The sequence below is a fragment of the Perognathus longimembris genome, chromosome 8 (genome assembly GCF_023159225.1).
Source record: "Perognathus longimembris pacificus isolate PPM17 chromosome 8, ASM2315922v1, whole genome shotgun sequence".
NCBI classification, from domain to species: domain Eukaryota; kingdom Metazoa; phylum Chordata; class Mammalia; order Rodentia; family Heteromyidae; genus Perognathus; species Perognathus longimembris.
The window spans coordinates 61,978,566-61,993,305 of NC_063168.1; the positions used below are offsets into that span (position 1 = coordinate 61,978,566).

The window sequence follows — 14,740 nt, forward strand, 5'->3', positions numbered from 1 at the left end:
ACAAAGGCGGGACTACATCTCCCAGCATGCTCGGGCTCGGCGGCAGTGGGGGGTGGGGTGGGAGGGAGAACGGCGGAGGTGGGCGCGGGAGTCGGGTCTGCACCCGCGCTTGTCATCCCGCAGGGGTCGGCGGGGTGCGAGGGGCGGAGCTTTCCCGCGGGTGCCCCGCCCCTCGGCCCCGCCCCTCGCCCCACCCCAGCCGCGAGCCTCCGCCCGGGCCGCAGCGCGGCGGCCGCAGCCCCGCTCGCGCCGCTCCCGCCGCCCCCGCTCCGCCCCGTCCCCTTCTGTTTTTCTCCCATTCTCCCGCGGCGGCGGCGGTGGCGGCGGCGGAGGCGAAGGTGGCGGCGGAGGGAGGCGGAGGCGGAGGCGGGCGCAGCGGCAGCCGTGCTGGGCGGTGATGCCGGAGCCCCGGGCCCGGGGACGGGGACTCCAGGTGAGCCTCTGCCCTCGGGAGGGCCGGGACCCCCGGCCGCACGGGACCTGCAGCCCCGCGGTGGATCCCTAGAGAGAGGAGGAGGAGGAGGAGGGCGGTGAGGAGGAGGAGGACGAGGCGAAGACCGCTCCGCCGCCCACCCCCCATCCCGTTTTCCTTTATCTCATTGTTGCCGACGCCGTTTGCGGCCCCAGCATGGGGCGCGCTGGGCCGGCGCTGCTCCCGCCGCCGCCCGGGGGTTCTGCCTGAATCCGCCCGCCCAGCTCCCGCACCGCGGACCCGACAGAGACCGGTGCAGGCCCGGACCGCTTGCGGCGGCGGCGGCGGGGCCGCCTCCCAGCATCCCCACCCGCGGAGGCTGAATGCGGATTGAGGAGCGGCGCCTGCGGGCTGGGCCGGCCCTGCCGATCCCGACCTAGGGGAGCCGGACGTCAGCCGTCGCCCGGGGCCGCGGAGCCAGGACGCGGGGGGCGGGGGGGCGGGGAGGCTGCAAGATGGCCAGTAAGACCAAGGCCAGCGAGGCCCTGAAGGTGGTGGCCCGGTGCCGCCCCCTGAGCCGGAAGGAGGAGGCCGCGGGGCACGAGCAGATCCTGACCATGGACGTGAAGCTGGGCCAGGTGACTCTGCGCAACCCCCGCGCCGCCCCCGGGGAGCTGCCCAAGACCTTCACCTTCGACGCCGTGTACGACGCCAGCTCCAAGCAGGCCGACCTGTACGACGAGACCGTGAGGCCCCTGATCGACTCGGTGCTGCAGGGGTTCAACGGCACCGTGTTCGCCTACGGCCAGACGGGCACCGGCAAGACCTACACCATGCAGGGGACCTGGGTGGAGCCCGAGCTGCGCGGGGTCATCCCCAACGCCTTCGAGCACATCTTCACGCACATCTCCCGCTCGCAGAACCAGCAGTACCTGGTCCGGGCCTCCTACCTGGAGATCTACCAGGAGGAGATCCGAGACCTGCTCTCCAAGGAGCCCGGCAAGCGGCTGGAGCTGAAGGAGAACCCGGAGACCGGCGTCTACATCAAGGACCTCTCCTCCTTCGTCACCAAGAACGTCAAGGAGATCGAGCACGTGATGAACCTGGGCAACCAGACCCGGGCGGTGGGCAGCACCCACATGAACGAGGTCAGCTCCCGCTCCCACGCCATCTTCGTCATCACCGTGGAGTGCAGCGAGCGCGGCTCCGACGGCCACGACCACATCCGCGTGGGCAAGCTCAACCTGGTGGACCTGGCCGGCAGCGAGAGGCAGAACAAGGCCGGCCCGGGCCCCGCGGGCGGGCCCACCCCGCAGTCCACGGGAAGCGGTGGGGGCGGCGGCGGGGGCGGCGCCGGCGGGGCCGGCAGTGGAGAGAGGCCCAAGGAAGCCTCCAAAATCAACCTCTCCCTGTCCGCCCTGGGCAACGTGATTGCCGCCCTGGCGGGCAACCGGAGCACGCACATCCCTTACCGGGACTCCAAGCTGACCCGGCTGCTCCAGGACTCGCTGGGCGGGAATGCCAAGACCATCATGGTGGCCACCCTGGGGCCGGCCTCTCACAGTTACGATGAGAGCCTCTCCACCTTGCGTTTTGCCAACCGAGCCAAGAACATCAAGAACAAACCCAGGGTGAACGAGGACCCCAAAGACACACTGCTGCGGGAATTCCAGGAGGAGATCGCCCGCCTGAAGGCCCAGCTGGAGAAGAAGGGGATGCTGGGGAAGCGGCCACGGAGGAAGAGCAGCCGGAGAAAGAAGGCTGTGTCAGCCCCGGCCGGCTTCCCGGATGCGCCTGTGATCGAGGCCTGGGTGGCAGAAGAGGAGGATGACCACAACAATAATCACCAGCCTCCCCAGCCCATCCTGGAGACAGCCTTGGAGAAGAACATGGAGAATTACCTGCAGGAGCAGAAGGAGCGGCTGGAGGAGGAGAAGGCTGCCATTCAGGATGATCGCAGCCTGGTGAGTGAGGAGAAGCAGAAGCTGCTGGAGGAGAAGGAGAAGATGCTGGAAGATCTGCGGCGGGAGCAGCAGGCGACAGAGCTGCTTGCAGCCAAGTACAAGGTAAGGGAACCCAGAGGAGCCTGGCATGAGAGACAGGTCCCTGCCAAGGGGCTTGGCGAGGAGGCTCTCCTTTGAGGGTCAGTAAGATGACCTGAACTTGCCTAGATCAGCCAGGCAACTTGCTGTGGCAATATTGGATGGCCAGGGACATACATGTACGTGCAAGCACATGCACCAAACAAAAGCAGCAGGTCCTGTTGAGACAGTGAACTTGGGGTGGCCTGACCTGCCTGCTCCTGTCAGTGGCCCCAGGATGGATGGGGTCTGTGTGATGGCCAGGCAGGACCATGGCCCCTTATGAGTGTGGTTCTTGCTCCTGAATAACCTCCTCTGGTATTTCCTCCTTCTGCACCATCTCCAGACCTTACGTGATATTAACAATATCTGGTACTAGGCTAGTACTTCACAGATTGTCAAATATCCCACTTATGTAAATCTCTTTTGATCATTCTGATCTTTTAATCAGAATGACCTTTTGGGATATTGGCCTTGTATCTCCATTTCCAGGTGAGAAACAAAGGCTCAGAAAAGTGACAGGACCCAGGTTTCATTCTAGAAAGTAGCAAAGCAGAGAACTGGAGGCCACAGACCTCCTGTTTTCAATGGAAAGACAGAGAAGCATGAGTGGATTCTGTTTTCTATAAACATGGCCCACTGGGTCGTGCAATGCCAGGCCCACTCAGTGCTAGATCCATTCCTGGGATCATCAGGAATCAGATTTGGGGGGACAGGCGGGTATAAGGTGGAAAGAAAGCTGGGCTCTGTACCTAGAGTAGGTATAGACCTGGAGTGGCCTTGTGAAATTTGTTGCCCTTTTTGTACAGTAGGTTAATCTGCAGGAGGGCCTGGGTGACCTGAGGCTCCACCAATCTGAAGATTCCATGAGCTAGCAAACCAAGTGGCCTGCACAACCAGACCTCCTCTAGTTTCCCCTTTACCCCATGTCAGGGCCTCAATGTCCTTCCTGAGCCATTCCCTTCCTAGAGGAGCCTCCAGCCCTAAGTGAGGCTAAGCTACTGAGCCAACCACAGACCCGATAACTTTCAGTTCTGCAGATGCCACAACTCAGTGTTCCAGCCATTTCCAGCTCCCTAGAGCCTCAACAGTAGGGGTTGAAGAAAGGACCCAGAGAACCATGAGATTAGGGGGAAGAGAAAAACATTGTCATTACTTATTCCTTATGGGTGTGAGCTGGGAGCAGGGAAGCCCAGCCCACAGCCCCTGAAAGAGTGACAGCCCAGCCATGTGCATTGTCTGTGTGCTGGTGTTGTGCTGCTGCACCAGGGGCTCTGGCCTTGGGTGTTTAATATTTAATTCACTCCTGTGAGCTCTGCAAGGATTAGTCTGAGTTGCTTCCTCAAGGGAAGGATCAGGGGTTTGGCATGGCTAGGGCCCATCCTGGGAGAAGCAGGTTGTTGTTAAAGGCAGGCCAGTTAGGCCAGGGATGCCTGTCAGGAGAGAATCCAGCAGGCAGGCTGGTATTGTCCACTGGGAAATCTTAGTTTCACTATGAATACATCCCCCATGCCCTTAGGCTGTGAGGCATTGGCAGCCACAGAGTATAAGAAGGGAGGAGAATGTAGATGGACACTTCAGCTGCCTGAGGAAATGGGTAGAGGGCAAGCTTAGTATTGGGAAATGGCTGGCTTCCCTCAGTAAGATTCCACAGGCAATGCAAGGCACAGGAGCAGTCAAGGGATTAGAGTGTAAGTTAGGCACAGTGGCATACACATGTAGTTTCGTTACTTAGAAGGCTGAAGTATAAAGATTACTTGGGCCCAGAAATTTAAGGGCAACCTGGAAGACCATGAAGATCATGAAGACCATGAGTGAATGAATGAATGAATCAGCCAATCAGCCCAAAATCAAGGTGTTCACTACTGGAATTGGGGTGTGTGTGTGTGTGTGCTGGTAATGGGTTTGAATTCAGGGCTTCCATGCTGTCCCTTACTTTGGTGCTCTACCTCTAGAGCCACAACACTACTTCCAGCGTTTTGATGGTTAATTGGAATTAAGAGTTTCGTGGACTTTCCTGCTCAGGTTGGCTTTGAATGTCAATCCTCACATCTCAGCCTCCTGAGTAGTTAGGATTACAGCTGTCAGCTACCCGCATCAGGCTGGAATTCTTGTCCCAGAGTTGTAGCCTGTGCAACATAGGCTGGCAAGGACCTTGGGAAACTGAGGCCTGGGAGTGGTCCAGGACCCGCAGATGAACTGAACAGAGGCCAGACTCGTCACACTCAGTCCCGCCTCTACATTGCTCCGGAGGCCTCATGTTGCCTACACTCCTTGATAATCAGTCATTTGTTTTATTTTTGTTTATGTGCCAGTCTTGGGGCTTGAACTCAAGGCCTGAGCTTTTGGGCTCAAGGCTAGCGCTCTACTACTTGAGCCACAGCTATACTTCTGGCTATTTTGGTAGTTTATTGGAGAGAGGAGTCTCACAGACTTTCCTGTCAGGTCTGTCTTTGAACCTCAGTCCTCAGATCTCAGCCTCATGAATAGCTAGAATTACAGGCATGAGCCACTGGTACCCAGCTTCCATTGTTTCTGTTTATTCAGATTTTCTTATTGTTATTATAAATGTGATATACAGAGGGGTTACAGTTTCATAAGTCAGATAATGACTACATTTCTTTTTTGACACTGTCACCCCTTCCTTTGCTCTCTCCTAGTTTTTCCCTTCCATTCCCACCCACAAGTTATGTACTTCATTTTCAACATGGTGTCTAGTGAATACCACTGCTGTATTTGTTCACCCGTTGTGTCATTTTTTTAAAAAAATGTAACACTTTGGCATCTTAATCTCATTTAATCTTCCCAACAATCCCAAGAGATGGGCTCTGTTATTTCCATTTGACAGCTATGAAAACAAATGATAGTGTGGTGGAGGCTGAGAACTGACAGTGCTAGTGTTGGAACCCAGGTTTTCTGATGTTCCCTACCCCTGTGATCTTTCCAAATTACCCCCAGATGCCTTCCTGTCTGCTCACTGTGTGACTCAGGGCAAAGGCCTTTGCCTCTCTAGGCCTCTGGTTTCCATTCGCTTAATGAGGAGGCCAAGCCTGACATTGCTCCCTGGGGAGCAGGTGATATGGTCACCACACACAGGCGTTCGGATATAGGCAAAAGGGGAGCTCAGCCTGGGAAATTCCAGATGGGCAATGAGTCTGTATCCTGTTACTTCCAGTCACAACCGAGTAAAGGACAATCAGAAGGGAGACAGCTCAGAATGGAGCCCCTGACTGAAGACCCAGCCTGAAGGCAGCACTGCCTGCTTCAACCCTGATGTTTCTGGAATGGTGGAAACAATTTGCCAGGCTCCCTCTGGAGCCACAGGGTAGAGATAACAATCCAGGCCTGCCTCTTTCCCAGGGTTGTGCTAAAGATTAAATGAGATCATTAGCAGGAGAGCATTTGAAATAGGTCAGAAAGCATCAAATAAGTGGAGAGCATTGGCAGCCACAGGGTGGCTTCTGTCTGCCAAGCCGGGAGCCAGTGATCTTCCAGTGATCTTCGGAATGACATCTTTGTTGTCAGCTTAAGTCCTTCCTTCCTCAGCCACTCAGCTGTATCACCATAGCCCTAGGCCATAGGGAGCTTTTGCTCCCCATCTGCAGCTCAATCCTGTCCCTACTTTCTGAATTATGGCATCATCCCCAGTTTTTTCTGCTCCCCCTCCACTCTCCCCCACATACACCCTATTCCCTGGGGCAGCTGAACAGTAGTTGAGGCGACCCAGTGCCCTCATTTACTCTCTGACTCATCTTACAGCCTCTGTCACCTCCTCTCCCTGCCTGCCACCCCCAAGGTTCCCAGTTCTCTTTGTTCTCCCCGGCTGTGTACAAATACCAGGCCTGTCTCCTCGAATCTCTTTTCATCTCTTCTTGTGTATCTACAACATCTGCTATGTTTACCTCAGCCTTGGGGGTATGTGAGGGTGTACAGATGTGTGAGAATTTGTGATTGTGATCAGAGCTTGTTAACATTATTCATCATTAGTGTATTATATTTAGGGAACTATACTGAGGGAGTATTGCCAAAGCACTAGGGGGCATGATGGCAGTCTTGGCCTGTGAAGTAGGAGATTAAGTGACATCAGAAATCCACCATGCACAGGAAGACTCAGCTAGCTATGTGAATTGTACAGAGAAAACTCAAGCGCCTGTGTACAGTGCATACAGTGAGATGATGACTGGGAAACATATGGAGACTGCTTGATAGAAGGCCTGTTCTCCTCAAGTGTAATTATGCCAGACATCTTTTCCCATGGCTGCTTTCATCTGAAAATTAGGTTTGTTTTTTATTTAAAGGGTTGAACGAGGTGTTTTTCTACCACTCTGATTTTAGCAACTCAGAGGAAAAGGAAAATGTGTGCAGGAGGCAGAAGTTACAGATGACACAAGAATGCAGGCTTGAATTGAAGCAATCCGAAAAACAGCTCTGGGTGTGATCTGCAGTATATAGATAGATATGCAGGGAGAGGAGTTGGGTGCTCTTGGCTACCGTTCAACCTCCTCTGTGGTTGGTATAGAAAAGAAGCCCTGCAGAAATGCCCCCCCCCCAACCCAGAATGATGAAGTCACCACAGTGCAGCACAAACTGCTCTGAATTTTCACTGTCTGCTTTATGGGTCATTCTTCCTCTCACTGTCACGCATGGGATTGTCAGCCATACATGAGGGCACAAGAGGGGGATTTCATGCCTGAGAAAAACCAGTACTAGCAGCATTAATGAGGTTTATTGATTATTTGCTTTGTGCCAAGTACTATACAATATGTAAATTATTTAATCTACCTAAACCCCTTCCAAGGAAGGTGTTATTGGTTATTTGTTTAGTGGTTGTGGGGATTGGACCCAAGGCCTCATTCATATTAGGCAAGTGATCTGCTACCCATCAGTATCTCCAGTTCAATATAAAGAACTTTATTCTTTTGAGGCAAGAACTTGAGATCCTTCTATCTCAGCCTCTGGAGAGTTGGGAGCCCTAGGACGGTGAACAAGTGCCACTGTGTCTGGTTTCATGAACTTGTTTTTAGCAGAACTAGTTTGCTTCAAGAGGTAATGGTTTAGCCAGACGCTGGTGGCTTACATCTGTAATCCTAGCTATAATTTAGGGGTGAAATCTAAGGATCAAGGTTCAAAGCTGAAAGGATATGTCCCGGCCATCCCAGAGGACCATGCGGAGATAATCACAGACAGAAGAAGGTTCATAAGGACGTTTATTAGTGGGGCCATAATTCCCACAGGAGAGGGTGCTACTAGGCGTCTGCACCTTATCCAGGTGGTAGCTTCTCTCTGGGGGGGCAGGGTACATAGTGAGTAGGAGTGGCTCATTAGGTATGGGTGGATCTGGGGGCTAGTGGGAGGAGCTGAGGACCTGAGGCTAGGGAAATGCTAACAAAAGCCTGACCAGGCAAGAAAATCCATGAGACTCTTATCTCCAGTTAAGCACCAAAAAGCCAGAACTGGAGCTGTGGCTCAAGTGGTAGAGCACTAGCCTTGTGCTGAACTGCTCAGGGATAGAACCCAGACCCAGAGTTCAAGCCCCACAACCAAAAAAAAAAAAAAAAAGAAAGTAATGGTTCCTTCAAGGTCCTAGAGTACCAAGTCCCTGAGGCATTCATAACAAAAGGCTGAGGGTGGTAATGGACTCTCATTCTTGGGAGTGTTCAAGGAGAGCCTGAATGCTAGCCTAGGGACTTATGGATCAGAAATGCTATTGAAGTAAATGGTCTTTAGAATTCCCTTCTCTCTAAAGCTTATTTTTAAATATAATTTTATTATTATTATTATTACGGTGTTGAACAGAGGGCTTACCATTCCATAAGTCAGGCAATGAGTACAGTTATTTTTGGACATTGCCACCTCTTCCTGAGCTTTTTCCCAGTTAAAATGTAGCCCAGGCTGGTCTTGAATTTGTGATCCTCCTGCTTCATCCTCCCTGTTGATTACTGGTATATGTTATCATGGCCAGTTCTGAAATTTTTAATTGCTTAAAATAGCATGTTTTAGAACAAAACCTCAAGGCTAATTTGTTTCCCAACAGATTCCTAAGCAGATTTATGGGCTGGGTGATCATCCTCACTGTAATCATCCTCACCCCAATTCAGCTGAGTCCTCCACCATCAGACCCTTAAGAGAGGCCTGGAGAAAGCACACTCCATGCTTCAGGTTGAATCTGGCATCTAGGTCAAAGCCATGGCCTCTCCCCCATATCCCTGGGGATGGGGAAGGTGTGGTCAGTTAACAGAATTGTCCTGTACCAGGAGAGCATTTTATGACATAAAGATTTATCTGTGGAGCGGGGCACTCACAGCTCATACCTACAATTCTAGCTACTCAGGAGGCTGAGATTTTGAGGTCCAAAGCCAGCTCAGGCAGGAAAGCCAGTGAGACTCTTATCTCCAGTTAACCACCAGAAACCCAGAAGTAGTGCAGTGGTTCAAAGTGGTAGAGTGCTAGCCTTGAGCAAAAGAACTCAGGGACAGTGCCCAAGCTCTGGGTTCAAGCCCTGTGACCAACAAAAACAAAACAAAACAAAGTAAAACAAAGCAAAGATTTATCTGTAGGTGGCATACACATCTGTAAACCAAGCATTCCGGAGGCTGAGGTAGAAGCATAGAAAGATTGTGAATGGGGCTGGGAATATGGTCTAGTGGCAAGAGTGCTTGACTCGTATACATAAAGCCCTGGGTTCGATTCCCCAGCACCACACATATAGAAAACAGCCAGAAATGGCGCTGTGGCTCAAGTGGCAGAGTGTTAGCCTCAAGCAAAAAGAAGCTAGGGACAGTGCTCAGGCCCTGAATTCAAGGCCCAGGACTGGTAAAAAACAAAACAAAACAAAACAGAAAGATTGTGAATGTGAGGCACTGCCCCCCCCCAAAAAAACAAACCAACCTATAGATATATAGACAAATAAATATAGATAAAACTATATCTACTTATCGATGTGTATCTATTTATATTATATCTATAACCTGTGGGAAGTATTTAAGGCTAATGTATTCCCATCTGAGATTCTGGGCTTTGGGTTACAGTGAGGTTTGGCAGGCCCTTGGGTCAAGGGTTCAGTTTCTCATGCTGGTTGCTGCTAGAGGAGACTTATAGCACCCTTGGTCATTCTCAGCTCCCAGATAGCATGGGATTGGATGAAGTAGCTGTAATAATATTCTCATTGTGCTCTGAGGACCAGGTGCAAAGGCCTAGAGAGTTCAGGTCAAGAGGAGCACTTTCCTCCTGCCTCTGCCCTACCAGCCACTGCTGCTAGCCAGTCTGGAACATGTCTTCTAGGGCTGCCCAACTGGGATGCATGTCTGAGTGGATGGGAGATGGCAGATGGGAGAGTGGTCCCTCTACCCTGGGGCTTGAACTCAAAGCCTGGATACTGTACCTGAGCTGTTTTACTCAAGGCTAGCATTCTACCACTTAAGCCACAGTTCCACTTGTGGTTTTTTTGGTCCTTATTGGAGATAAGAGTCTCACAAACTTTCCTGCCTGCGCTGACCTCAACCCTTGATCCTCAGATCTCAGCCTCTTGAGTAGCTAGGACTTCAGATGTGAACCATCAGCACTGGGCTTAGAATTTTTTTTTTTTTTGCCAGTCCTGGGCCTTGGACTCAGGGCCTGAGCACTGTCCCTGGCTTCTTCCCGCTCAAGGCTAGCACTCTTCCACATGAGCCACAGCGCCGCTTCTGGCCGTTTTCTGTATATGTGGTGCTGGGGAATCGAACCTAGGGCCTCGTGTATCCGAGGCAGGCACTCTTGCCACTAGGCTATATCCCCAGCCCCTTGGCTTAGAATTTTTAATAGCTAAGAAATGCCTGGGTGTTTACTCCTGGTCAGACTGAAGAGTTCTTTTCCTCTTATTGCTAGCACTGGGGCTTTGAACTCAGGGTCTTGCACTTGCTTGCTCAGCTAGTGCTCTGACACTTGAGCCATGACTCCAGCTTAGCTTTTTGCTGCTTAAATAGAGATGGAGTCTTTTTGTGGAGTTTTCTGCCTGGGCTGACTTTGAACTACAATCCTCTAGGTCTCAAACTCATGAAAAGCTAGTATTACAAGTGTGAGCCTCTGGTATCTGGCCAAGAGTCACTTTATAGTTGTCTCTTTCTTCACAGATATATCCAACAAAAGATTTCCAGGCCATGGGGAAAGCTATTAATATTGTACTGGAGAATAAACGTCAAGCTTTTGCCTTTCTTCAGGTAGACTAGCAGAAATATGTGATGACATTAGTCCTCATAGTAATGAAGCACATTCTCGTGTGTGTGTGTGTGTGTGTGTGTGTGTGTGTGTGTGTGTGTGTTGGGGCTTGAATTTAGAGCCTGGATGCTGTTTTAAGATTTTCTTTTCAAAGTTGGCACTCTACCACTTGAGCCACAGCTCTACTTCTTCCTTTTTGCTGATTAATTGTAGATAAGGTTCTCACGGTCTTTCTTGCTCAGGCTGGTTTTGCACCATGATCCTCAGATCTCAGGCTCTTGTGTAACTAGGATGACAGCCCTGAGCCACCAGTGCCTGGCTCATCTGTTCTTTACATGCATCGTTTTATTTAATTCTTTCATCAGCACTGTGAAGTAACACTACATTACTTTTCAGTAAAGATTCTGAGTGAGGCACATTAAGAAATTAGTAATCCAATGTCACAGGCCGAGAACGTCTAGGGCCAGAATTACAAGCCTTTGTCTGCTTGACTCCATTGTACACAGTCTTCCTCTCCATGCTGCAGCACCTGCTCTCAAAGGAAGAATTTCTGCCAGATTCCTGGCTAATAGGCCCCAGTGGGAACTCCTGTCTCCTGAGATGCTTAACTCATCTCTGTCCTTCGTCTGATGCAAGCCCCCAGCCTCTGACCTCCGCCCAGATCCATCCATTTATATAATCAACCAAGAACTTAGGTCAGTAGATATGATTAACTTCATCTTTAAGTTTCTTTTTTTTTAATTAAATTTTATTGACAAGGTGTTGTGCAAAGGGGGTACAGTTACATAATAAGGTAGTGAGTACATTTCTTGTGATATCTTACACCCTCATTTTTCTTTCCCTTCCCTAGATCAGGTAGGCGTATATACAATATCCAGTGTACTAAAATCATATACAGTAACCACATAGGGTATGCCAAAGGAAATTCACCTAGAACATTAAACATAACGTCAACACTAGAATCCTCCTGTTTAAGTTTCTTAAATTTCTGAAATGAATCACAAGAAGTCACTAATAGTGGTTTTCACTGGGGATCTTAATGCAGAAGGAGACTTATTTACTTTATATCTTTAAATTAAAAAATTATTAGCTAGATGGCTGGGGATATGGCCTAGTGGCAAGAGAGCTTGCCTCGTATACATGAGGCCCTGGGTTCGATTCCCCAGCACCACATATACAGAAAACGGCCAGAAGTGGCGCTATGGCTCAAGTGGCAGAGTGCTAGCCTTGAGCAAAAAGAAGCCAGGGACAGTGCTCAGGCCCTGAGTCCAAGGCCCAGGACTGGCCAAAAAAAACCAAAAACAAACAAACAAACAAAAATTATTAGCTAGAGTTTGAACTCAGGATCTGGTACTTGCTAGGCTGGTACTCTGCCACATAAGCCTCGTAGTCCGACTTTATACTTTTAAAAACTTTTATTGATTTTATAACAAGCATGTGTTACTTTTTTATTTATCTTGCAGTCCTGGGAATTGAATTTGAGGCTTTGTGCATGCTAGGCAAGCATTCTACCACTGAGCTACATCTCCAGCTCTCTGTTTTGTTTTTTTAAGTAAACCAAGCAATGGCTTGGGCCTGTAATCCTCACTACTCAGGAGACTGAGATCTGAGTATTATGGTTCAAAGCCAGCCTGGGCAGGAAAGCTCATGAGATTCTTATCTCTAAGCACCAAAAAAGCCAGATGTGGAGCTGTGGCTAGAGTGCTAGTCTTGAACAAAAAAGTTCAAGGACAGTGCCCAGGCCCTGTGTTCATGCCCAGCATACACACACACAAGCTGGAGGCACAAAAAAATTAAATTTTTTATAGGAAAAAAGGCTGTTTTTGTCCAGGTTTTATAGTTAAAAAGAGACGAATCCTCAAGCTTGTGTATGCCAACTCAAGAAATAGAAAAAGAAGAAAAGCTGGGCAGTGGTGGCTCACACCTGTAATCCTAGCTACTCAGGAGACTGAGATCTGAATATTGCGGTTAAAAGCCAGCCCAGGCAGGAAGCCAATGAGTCACAGAAAAAGCTGGAAGTGGGCTGGGCATGTGGTAGTGGTAGAGTGGTAAAGTGCTTGCCTAGCATGTATAAAGCCCCGGTTAGATTCCTCAGTACCACATAAACACAAAGAAATGGAAGTGACACTGTGGCTCAAGTGGTAGAGTGCTAGCCTTGAGCAAAAGCAGCTCAGGGACAGTGCCCAGGCCCTGAGTTCAAGCCCCAGGACCAACCAACAAAAAAAAAAAGGAAGACTGGAGGGAAGGAAAGAAGGGAGAACGAACGAAGGAAGGAAGGAAGGAAGGAAGGAATATAAGGAAAAAGTATAAAGGGCTCGTGTTACTACCTGGCTGGAGATGCATTTAAAGATAGTAAATAATGGAGGGAAATCCAGGGTTGATAATGATACAAGGTTGTAGTCAAATATTGGTAATTCTGTGATTTTGGACTTCACTCCTTGCCCAGGGGCTGTAAGAGATGATCTGTACCTGCTCTCTGCACCACTCACTAATTCACCTTGGAAGCATCGTGTCAGGAGCCCAGGGTTAGAATCATTTTGAATGGGGGGGCAGTGAGGGGTGGAGGGAAGTAACCAAGCCTTCACTTGGAAAGTCAAGTGTGACCTAAGACAACCTCTGGGCCCTGTACTTCCTCTGTCAGACATCAAGACCATCCAGTTCTGGTTCTGTCATCTCAATTTACATCCCAGGAGTTGGAGAGAATCCTCTAGAAAGCCACAAATAAGTGAGGCAGTTGTGAAGAGAGATGAAGTAGTGCTCAGGTGCTCATGGTTTGCTCAGTGACTTTTCTTCCAGCTTCTGGGAAATGGCCAGCACAAAATTGGGACCCAAGCCCAACTCTCCTCACTCTGTAGCTAGGACTTTTCACGATTCCCCAATTGTTCTTGCTTCTGATGAGAGAATTCCTAGCACTTTAGACAGTAGTGATTTATATTGTCTTTTTAGCCATCCATGGAGGAGACTCAGACACAATGTCCTGATTTATATCCCAGGGTAGAGAATCACTGAAAATAGCCCTATTCATCTGAAAATAGCCCTATTCATCCTCGCCCCTTCATGTTGGTTTTTCTCTCCATACTGCTGACTCCTCAACACCTACCACAAAAGGAGAAATAGGTCTATAAGTGGCATGGCTTCTTCTAGGGGATGGAAGTGCATCTGGTGAGCTACTTGTTTTGTTTTACTCCTTGTGATGAAAGGTGGGCACACCCAGTGAGTTACTAAACCAGTAGTAAGTGTGTATTTGCTTGTACTTGATCATTTACAAAGCACTTTCTCAAGCTGGGTGCTGTTGGTGGCTCATGCCTATGATCCTAGCTACTCAAGAGGCTGAGATCTGAGGATCATGGTTTCATGCTAGCCCAGTTAGTAAGACACTTACCTCCACTAAACTACCTCCCCCCCCCCCCAAAAAAAAAAAAGAAAAGAAAAGCCAAAAGTGGAGCTGTGGCTCAAGTGGCAGAATGCTAGCCTGGAGCAAAAAGGAGCTCAAGAACAGGGCCCAGGCTTTAAATTCAAGCCCCACAAAAGGCACCAAATTAAGAAGAAAAAAAAAAAATCCCCAGTACCTTCCATCAGTGATCCAACTTACCCTTCTGACCCACAGTCTGCAAGGGAGTGGGTATCCTCCGGGGTCACAGAGGAGAAAGGACCCAGGAATGACTTAGACATGGTAAGGTGCTCTGGCTCATGTCCTTTATGTCATTCCGCCATGGAACTTGTTACATGGCCCTTGCCAGGAGCACCCCAGACTTTGGCCTGTGTCTAAGCACTCATCCCAGAGTCCCCAACAGGCTCACACAGGCTGAAGCAGCTGCAGAAACGGAAGAAGCCTTTCAGCTAGAGGGGAAAGCAGTGGTGCCCTGAGCTTTCCTGAGGCTTCCTGACTTAGTAGAGGTACAAATCCCAAATGCTGCTGCTTTCCAGCGTGCCTTTTTTTTTTTTTTTTTTTTTTTGGCCAGTCCTGGGGCTTGGACTCAGGGCCTGAGCACTGTCCCTGGCTTCTTCTTGCTCAAGGCTAGCACTCTGCCACTTGAGCCACAGCGCCCCTTCC

General features: G+C 50.0%; 1 protein-coding gene across 2 annotated transcripts in view; it reads left to right on the forward strand.

Moving 5' to 3' along the window:
- The first annotated feature begins 356 nt into the window (after positions 1–356).
- Kif3c (kinesin family member 3C) overlaps positions 357–14,740 on the forward strand; it is a 35,094-nt gene continuing 20,710 nt past the window's right edge. For both annotated transcript variants that reach the window (XR_007211944.1, XM_048353289.1), the window contains exon 1: positions 357–2,478. Coding sequence is in view for 1 of the 2 variants with exons in the window: in XM_048353289.1 (XP_048209246.1) it covers positions 928–2,478 (1,551 nt within the window). In the remaining variant the exon portion in view is untranslated. The remainder of the gene's footprint in view (positions 2,479–14,740) is intronic.